We start from the raw sequence: 9797 nt of genomic DNA, 5'->3' as shown, positions 1-9797 counted from the left end.
CCCCGTCAGCATCTCTGGGATGGGGAGGGGTCTGGATCACTCTCCAGAGCAGAGGCAGAGCCTGGAGCAGGAGCAGATCCGTGGATTTTCTTTGGATCTGGAGGCGTCGACGGCACCATTTCGATTTTTAGAAAGTGAGGCTGGATGTTCCCACAAACCTGCCACAGGGAACCTCGCTGCTGAGGCGGAAGCCACAGGTGGGGAGACAGTGGCTGGTCTGGGAGCCTCAACGGCGAGGCCGAGAATTAGTTTTCTAGAAGATGGAGTTTCATTGTCAGATAATTCCAAGAGACAGGTACTTTTCCAGGCCAAAAAAAAAAAAAAAAAAGTAAAAACAGTTTTTCATATTCATCCTAATGAATTAAAATGTCCCAAACAGATGTGCCAGAGTGTGGCTTCATCGTTCAGTCTGAAAAGATGGTCTGTCAATCCCATTGATGTTTTTGTCGATCTTCTGTTTATCACCCAGATGGCAGACGTTGAAGATCACTTTTGGGAGCCAATCACCCAGCTTCTGAAAGGGCCTTTCTCGCGGCCACGTGGCTCCCGGCCCCTTCAGTGGTAATAGTTGCTGAAGGCGTGGAGAATGTACAGCAGGGTGGTGATAAAGGCAAAGAGCTGAAGAGGATGGGAGAAGGAGTGTGAGAGACGCCACTGCCCTCAGCCCCTGCAGCCTGGAGGCCACGTGTTCTGACCCCACTTCGCCCCCTGCGCACTGCCCGGCCTGATGGCAGCACCACTGGACAACTGCTCCATCCTCCTTGAGGCTCGCCATCCCCAGGCATCCTGAGGTCGCACTCCCCGTGTCCTGCTCAGACCACGCAGTCTCCATCTCCCCTGCAGACGTGTCCACCTCCACCTGCCATAAAGGGGGCTCGTCTCCACCCTGCCCCTGCCGGGCCCCTGCCCACCGTCCGTCACTGCCTGTGCTCTGACCACTCCCACAGTCTCACTCACGGCCCAGAATTCTGCTTTGGGCGTCTGTCTGTCCCCTCCATGAAGGCCTCAGAGGCCCCTAGCTCTCAGCGGTTCACCCTGAACTCCTGAGATGTCCACACCGGCCTCCACAGCTCAGTGGGCTCCAGGACCCTCCTCTCCTCTCGTCCAGCCACCAAACCAGGAACCTGGGACCCCTCCCTCTCCTCCTTCCCCACCCGCCATGGCCAAAGCCCCCCAGAGTCGCCTGATTGTCCTGACCATCTCTTGGTGCATCCACTTCTCCCTCGTCTCAGCCGCCCTCATCCATCACCAGGACCTCCCATGGCCTCAGCTTCTCCACTTCTGCCCCCTCCTCCCTCTAATCCGCCCCAAGAGGAAACGTGGCCTGGCTGCTCTGTCACATCGTTAGACGGTGTGATGGCTCCCACTTCCCAGGACAGAGGCCATCACCCCAACACACCGTCCAGGCTGGCCGGCCGTTCCAGCCTCACTTTGCTCCACTGTCCATTCACAGTCTGTTCTCATTCATTCATTCATTCATTTATTCCTTCAACAAATATCCTTTAGGCACCTGCTCTGCTTCAAAACTGACAGTGGCTACAACAGTGATCAAAATGTTCAAACACCCCTGTCTTTGTGGAGCTTACATTCTAGTGGCAGAAGCAGGAAATAAGCCCAATAAACAGCAGGAGAGTAGGTTAGCTGGGGACATGGGCCCAGGAGGAAATAAAGCAGGAGGGGGAGGGGATGCGGGGGGTCAGGGAGGGCCTCACTGAGAAGGCGACACGTGAGAAAGGAACAGAAGGGGTGAGAGAGCTGCCTCCTGGAGCAAGGGCGTCCTTGCCAAGGCTGAGGGGACAGCGTGTCTGTGTGTTCAAGGGGCAGCCAGGAGGCCAGTGTGGCTGGAGCAGCGCACCCAGGGCGAGCAGCAGGAGGGGAGGTGGGAGCGGTGCTGGGCCGGGCTCTGAGGGTGGGGGCCGCGGCTGGAGGGCCGAATTGAAGGCAGTTAGAGGCTTGATGCAGAGAGAATGGAGGCAGACAGGCCGGAAAGGCAGCTCAGCTACCTTGCGGCCCCCCAGTGCGTCACGGTGCTGGCCCGCACCCCATCTCATGCTGGGGACAGCACCCCGTACTGGACCCCTTCTTCCTGCCGCCTGATCCCTCAGGAGCCCCCAGCCTGACACAGGACTCCACCTTTCTGATCACAGTGACTGGTCAGGGGTGGACTCAGACCCAGTCCTTCCTGGGGGTTTTCAGGGGATGATTAAGGAGGAAGGTCAGGCTGCTCCAGAGGAGGACTCTTCTGGCTGTGAGCTCCCTGCCACATGAGGGCGCCATTCCACCAACAGAGAAAGGCTGCTGTGCAGAGCCTGGAGAGGGGAGGCAGGGCTGCCTTGAGTCTCTGCTCCCAGGAGGCCTGAGGTTTAGGGGTCCTGCTCCTCCCACGATTCGCCTGGACCACCTTGCCTTGGGTCCATCAGCCACCATCTGCCTCCTGTGGACTTCTGTCATTGCGGGACACACAGTTCAGCCATGCTGGGGAATTGGGGCTCCATCCACAAGCAGTGGGAGCCACCAAAGATCTTCAGTAGGAGAGAGACGTGTTTCAATTTGTGTTTTGTAAAAAATATTCTGAGTCAGTGCAGTGGCTGGAAGAGGGCGCAAGGCTGAGGTGGGAAAACAGAAGACAGAGCTGACACCTGAGCTGGGGCCTGGTGCTCTGTGAGCTGGGCACACCTGTTCACACGGGCACAGACACACACACACACACACACCCTCCCCCATCCTCCAAGCTCCCTCAGCCTGAGGCTCAGGTCTTCTGCTCCCCATGAGACAGAGTTAAGCCTCAGGCGATGCCCCTGTGCCGTGGCGGTCACTGTGCCAGCGCTCACCAAGGCTGTGGTGTTGATGAAGTAGTTGGTCAGGTTCTGGGTCTCAGAGACGATCGTGGCGTGCACCTGCAAGACGGCCGCACTCATGTTCAGGATGGCGGTGGTCCCGTGGTACAGGCTGTCCTGGAAGGCACAGCAGAGGCCTCGTCACGTGAACAGGTGAGCACTTTCCACTCTGACTGTACGGCTGCTAAGAGGGAGGGAAAGAGACAAGGCGATGCCCAAAACTGCTGCTTTTTTAGGGGGGCAGTGTTTCTAATGAAATATCTACGTAGCCAACAACAGTAGATTAATAAATGGCAATAATAATATTAACACTAGCCAACATTCATTGGGTGCTTATTCCATGCCAAGCTCTATGCTAAGCCCTTCTCTCATTTATCTCATTGAACCTTGTCAATTTGGAGGAAATGAAAGCTCAAGGTTAAGGTCAATGAATAAATGGATGAGCCAGGATTTGAACCCAGGCCACATTATCTCCAGTGCTCTTAACCATGAGTGTTGTGAAGACCTACTATGTGCTGGCACTGTCCTCACAATGTGCCCATGTTGTCTCATTTCATTTCCACAGCTAATTTCATAAGGCTGCTTCTATCATTATCTCCAACTCACAGCTGAGGAAACTGAGGCTTAGCTGACAGGTGGGAGAGCTGGGAGCGTCAGGCTCATCTGACTCTAGATTTCCAATTTTGATCCTCTGTGTTAAATCTCAGCAGTGTTCTTCAACTCAATGAGAATATCGTGTAGTCATTAAAAACGGTGATCGGTTCCAGAAGGAATGTCATAATAGGCAAATCGGCATTTTGCATCCCCTAATGAAACAGTCAGTTCAGGAAAACACATCAGTAGGTGATTGAAGGCATTAGAGAAAGAATTGATGGAGTAAGGCTGCCACACGGAAAGAGGGACCGCCAGTCACCATGTGTGATGTGACGTGAAGCCACCTGTGAAGCGTTCTTACTGCAAAGGTTTAACCCATATTCCACGAAGCCTTTCATGCTGACTTCCAGTCGACAGGAAATTCAGGACTAGAGAAGCAATTCAGGTCACATCAGGAAGAAGCCAACAGACAAACCCCAAATGGAGGACCTTCTACAGGACGGTCGACCCAGGGTCCTCAGCAAGTCACTGTAGGGGGAGCCCTTCTAGATGAAAGGGGCCCAGGATCTCTACCTACCCAAGGCAGTGCATGGCCTCGTGAGGACCCGGATTCAAACAGGCCAACTGCACAAGGCACTTCAGACACAACTGGGGAAATGCGAATGTGAGCCGGGTCCCAGATGGTGCTGAGGGATCCCTGTCAGCTTTACGTACGTGTGACAGTGTGAGACAGTTTGCAAGGTTTCTGAAGGCTACTGATGCCTGTAGAATGGGACGACGTGATGTTCAAGGTTTGCTTTAGAATTCATCAGGAAAATGAAAGGCTTGATGTAGCAAGTGTGGTAAAGTCTTGATGACGCTGGAATCTGGGTTATGGTTATGTGAGGGTCCATGATGGAACCCTCCCTACTTTTGTAAATGTTTCAAATTGTTCAATATAGAAAAGTTTTAAATGGTTATCATGATGATGACAACATAAAAAAATTAATGACCTCATATTAAATGAAAGAATCAACATCCTGAATTATTGGATCAATGTGATTCTATACACGTTTTGCATAAAATTTACCACGAATATGGAAGAACGAACCCAGTGACTGTTGTAGGACCTTGAGATTGGGGTGACTTTTTTCCTACTAACATTTCCTTCAGTGCTTCTCCAGTGATTTCACCATAAATAAAATGCATCGGGACGGGCTTGCACAGGAACCTACAGAACGTGCGTACTCCGGACGAGGACGGCCATGGAGGGGACGAAAATGAAAGGTTTACTCCGGCAGAAGATGCCTTCATTCCAGTTTAATAGGAGACACACAAAAATAAAAAGTCCTGGTTCCACAGGGTCTGAGCCCAGGAAAGGTCTCTGGACCCTGGTCTCTGGTCCTCCCTCCCTCCCAGAGGGCCGTTGTCCTCACATCACCCAGGATGTCAGTCTGGGAGGAGCCCGAGGCCTGGGCCACCCTCGTTCTTCTTACCAGGACTTTCCAGGACTTGTATTTTTTGTAAAATCCAAGCAAGTAAGACAACAGGAACATGAAGGAGATGAGGAACGAGGTGAGCAAGATGTACGTCACCCATCCTTGCAGCAACGGGTGTGCTACCTGGGTGGCGGCCACCAGGATCCAGACCCAGCACCTGGACACCTGTAAGAGAAAACCATGAACAAGGGGCGTCATTTGTCTGTGCGGGCACGTTTCCCTTTGCTGGGCATAGTTTTTGATTTTTTTTTTTTAAGAGATTGGAACCTGAGCTAACATGTGTTGCCAATCTTTTATTTTTATTCTCCCTAAAGCCTTCCCAATACATGGTTGTATATTCTAGTTGTAGGTCCTTCTGGCTCTCCCATGTGGGACGCCACCTCAGCATGACTTGATGAGTGGTGCTAGGTCTGTGCCCAAGATCCGAACCAGCAAAACCCTGGGCTGCTGAAGCAGAGCACGTGAACTTAACCACTCAGCCACAGGGCCCGCCACAGTTGCAAACATTTAAAACAGGATATTTCACATCAAAAATCCAGATTTCAGACATTTCCTGAGAAATCCACAATTCTGGCCACAATGAACTCATTTCCTAGGGCTGAGTAGGCTGAAACAAGTTGTGACTGTCTCTTTAAAAAGGATCTAGAGTCCTCAGTGGACCACATCCTCCCTCCCCCAACCCTACGTCATTGTGTTGCACTTACCCTGTTGCTCGCTGTCACTGTGGAATAGTGCTCTCCTTCTCCTGGCTCTCTTCACCCACTGACAGTGCCTGCCTGGTCCTGAGGACATTTGGTATGGAGTCTCTTGGGGTTATAGTATCTGATGCCCTGGGGTCAGTTACCAGCTCGGTGACCCGGTTCCAGTTTAATCACCTCTCAACTCTGTCCAGCCATTGAATTTTTCTTTGATGGAGAAACCACACCTTTGTCCTGTCCTCTCTGGGCTCTGCCTCTGTTTGCTTTGGGGCTGGGCTTGCCCCGTGTTGCTGAGCCCAGGGGAGGAAGTAAGTGTCCAGCAGACGGCGTGTTTAGTTGGAGGCCTGGAGAGAAGATGAACAAGAGCACCAAGTGTTTTGTCGTTGGTTTGTCTCAGACGTTCTGAGCCCCTCCCCTTCCTGGGCCTCCTCGGGACATCACTGTGAGCCTCCTCAGTTCTCCCTCTCACTCCTGTTACGTCTGCGTTTTCAGGCACCACAGAGGCTGGCAATCCCAGGAACTCCCCTCAGTCCATTTCTCCCTGCGGCCTTCAGCCCCACACGTCCACTTGCCCACTGGACGTCTCTACTTGGACATCCCTCTGTGGGGGCCAACCCTGCACTTGCATGACCCTGAGAGAGAGAGTGCCTCATTAATTTTGCCCCTAGACTCCTCATTTGCTTTATCCTAGTCCTGGCCCTGCCCCTCAAGCACCTCAAATCCAACAGGTAAAAAATCTGAACCCACGGTCACTCCCAAACTCCTTCAGAACCCACCTGCCTCAGCACCTGCTGAGAGAGAGTTACGGGATTGGGAATGAGGGTACAGAGCCCTCCAAAGATCAGGATAATGTCCTGTTTCTTACACTGAATACTGGTTACACAGGAGTTTATCTTTTATAAAGTAATAAAATAATTTCAAAAAAGAGGAAGAACTTGAATTATGAGACCAATGGAGATTTGTGTTGATTGAGGGGGGGAGCCAAGGATGGCTCCTGAGTATGTGGTTTGGAGGAATCACAATACCAGATTTTAACACTTTCTATAAAGTTATAGTAATCAAAAGAGTTGCCAGTGCAGGTGATTCACATTTCTGCCCATCTCAGGAGATAGCTCATCCCCTCCCCTAGTTCTGCTGCCTTTCCACATAAACTTTAGAATCAGCTTGTAAATAACAACAATATTTATCTGCTGGGATTTTGATCTTATTAATGTTATAGATCAATTTAAGAAGAACTGACATCTTCACTATGATGAAGCTTCTGATCCATGAACATGGTATGCCTCTCCATGATTAAGATGTTCTTTGACTACAAATTTGTTATACGTTTGTCTTCTTCTTCTTGATTCTTTGGAATTCGAAAATGTCCTTATTTTTCCACTGACAATTATTTCTTCTCAGCACTTCCAAGACATTTTACCCCTGTGTTCTACATCCTTTCCATGTTATTCCACTGTAGTCTCGCTCCCATTGTTGCTGCTGAGAGGCCAGCTGTCAGTTGAACTGCTGCTCGTTTGTTGGACTCTGTCTTCACTGTCTGGCTGCTTTTAGAGTCTTCTCTCTATCTTTGGTGTTCTGCAGTTTATGAGATAGTGATACAATATGTCAAAGTGTGGATATCCTTTTATAATTTTGCTTGATATTCATTTTATATTCATGTCCATTTATATTCGTATTCATTATATTCCATATCTGATAATTCCATTATTTCAGTCTTGGTAGCCTGATTCTGCAGTCTGTGGTTTCTGTTAACTTTCATTCCTGTTCTCTTTTTCTCTCCTATGTTTCATGAATTTTGATTGAGAGCTCATGACTGTGGGGTGGCTCAGTTCTGAGTGATGCTGTCAGAACCTTCTAGACTAAACACCTCCACTTACTTCTGTCCAGCTCAGCTGAAAGATACACAAGCTTCAGGTTCTGCTTTTCATGACATCTGCCTAGCTTTCTGGGACAGGCAGTTCTCATCTCACAAACAATACACAGACATGGACGTGTCCCCCCATCCCTGGTGAGGCTCCGCTGCTGCTGGCCTGGGGAGGAAAAGCACTTTAGAATTGATGGAGGATTTGTGGCCTCTTCAGGAGAGAAAGGGAGCAGGAGGTGAGAGGCCAGAATAGACCAGGGAGTTGACCACAAGCCAGAGACCCCTGGGCTCTTATAGGGCTGGGCAACGCTCCAGAAGCCTGGCCTCTCTTACAGCACCAGCTCTGGGAGCACATCTCCCCGACCCTAACATCAATCTCCAAGTGAATTGTGGGAGTCCTGGGCTGGGCTTGGGACCACTTCTGAGTGCATTGGGGCTGCCTTGTCCTGAGGAGGGGGTGTGGAGGGACAGAAGCTGCTGTCCACTCTGAACCGGGCATCAGACAGGTTTCATTGTTTAAAAAAAAAGATGCCCCTGACTGAAGAGAAAGCATGAGTCTCTCAATGGCAGACGCCCTGCCCCTGTGGGACTGTCCCGTCCGGTTCGACCAACTGCCTCTGTGCCTCACCCTGGCCCCAGCATTACTGAAATTGTCTCTCTCGTGTCCCCATATTTTTCTCATGCATCAGAAACCATAAAGTTGCCCACACCGTCAGTCACGACACATTTCACGTGAACACGGGAGACAGTCCGTGAGGAGACGCCCTGAAGAAGGCTCTCTCCCCTCGTGCTGTGCATTCCTGAGATGGATCCACAGCAACACTTTCTCTCACTCAGAATGCCCCACCTCTGGCTTCGTGCTAAGAATAAGCCAGATGATTAAAAAATGGAAAGGTGGAACTCAGGAATTAAAGACTCTACAGAAAAATGCCCTCCACAGTGGGGAGGGACATGGTTTCATTTCCTTCCAACAAGATGCAGGGGCCTGAGAGGAGACGACTCAGCGACAGAGCGGGGAAAGGCCCTGTGCACTCACCGTCTCCACTCGAAGGCAGAAACCCTCTCCCTCTGGTCAGCAGGACACGGGGGGCCAGGGCCCCGGAGAAGGGGAGCCTCGCCCGGGAGGGGATGGGGCCACCACATCGTGACGGGCAAGTGGGCGGCGTCCGGAGGCTCAGCTTCCCTGTCCCTGAGGGTGGAGGGGACGCAGAGGGACCGAGTCTCTGGAATCAGCTCTGGGAGACGGAGTGGAAGGTCTTTTCCAAGGCCCAGCTCTCTTGTCACGTTTGTGGGGGACCCTCTCTCCCCATGTCCATTTCTGAGATGAAGGCCCAAGTTCAGTGTCGGGGAAGGGTGTAGGGTGAGCTTCTGAGATGCAGCCCAGAAGTTTCCTAACATGCTGGAGCTCTAAACTGAACGCCTCTATTAAGGCAGCTGCTGTCAAAAAAAGTCCCTCAGTTGGTACTCTGATCATTTAGGCTAAATTCCTTCAAATTTGATCACGTTTTCTTCAAACAGCCTTCTCACGTTTCATCTTCACATGTAATTCTTAAAGATTTGCACCGACGAGGGGAACATCTTAGGCTGTAGGAAATGACACACGGCTTCTCTACTTGGCATATTAGCTGTGCCGCTTGCCAGCTCTGACCTTAGGGAAACTATCTAACCAGCCCGGCCTGTTTCCTCAGCAGTGATTTAGAAAAACCCAGTATCTACCTCTTACAATAGTTGTGAGGATTAACCAAGTTAATTGAGGACAAATACAGTAGGCACTCAATAAATGCCCACTGTACCATTATTACGAATGGTGAAGGACTGGGACACTTTACCAGCAGTCACAAGTTTATTTGAAATGCACTAAAATCTTTGTTCTTTGACGCAGGGGTGGGGTAACTCGTTCCTCAAAGCCTGAAAGTTGTTTTTTTGTTTGTTTTTTTCAGAGCATTTATTATAGGGACTCAAAAAGGCAAGATAGGATTTTGCTTTTATGCCTAATTAGGTTAAATCACATTCAAATATTAGACTGAATTAAGCCATTAATAACACTACTTTCTCAAATAGATTACTCTCATTTTCCCTTCATTTCACAAGTTTTCTTAGCAATAATCGTATATTTATATATTCTAGATACTTGACTCTTATCAGATATTTGATTTATAAATATCTTCTCCCATTGTGTAGATTGTATTTTCATTTTCTTGAATAATCATAAATTTAGCTTTTGGTGAAATCTTGGTTTTACACAAATCTATAGATACAGTCAAATTAAATTTGTTACTTGGTCTTTTGAAAAAACTTCTCTTTAAATTGAGATATAATAGTATTC

At 49.8% G+C, this 9797-nt stretch overlaps 1 protein-coding gene across 1 annotated transcript; it reads right to left on the bottom strand.

Moving 5' to 3' along the window:
• Nucleotides 1-324: 324 nt before the first annotated feature.
• Nucleotides 325-6898, bottom strand: LOC124239626 (MAL-like protein). The gene is made up of 4 exons (XM_046661814.1): nucleotides 6848-6898; nucleotides 4907-5074; nucleotides 2832-2954; nucleotides 325-618 (listed from the first exon to the last, which is right to left on the bottom strand). The coding sequence occupies exons 1-4, from the start codon at nucleotides 6896-6898 to the stop codon at nucleotides 556-558; spliced, it is 405 nt and encodes a 134-aa protein (XP_046517770.1). The 3' UTR covers nucleotides 325-555.
• Nucleotides 6899-9797: the final 2899 nt, after the last annotated feature.

Source organism: Equus quagga, chromosome 5, assembly GCF_021613505.1.
Source record: "Equus quagga isolate Etosha38 chromosome 5, UCLA_HA_Equagga_1.0, whole genome shotgun sequence".
In the NCBI taxonomy this organism is placed as follows: Eukaryota; Metazoa; Chordata; class Mammalia; order Perissodactyla; family Equidae; genus Equus; species Equus quagga.
Note: the sequence above shows the minus strand (reverse complement) of the source record. Positions and strands in the feature narration are given on the sequence as shown.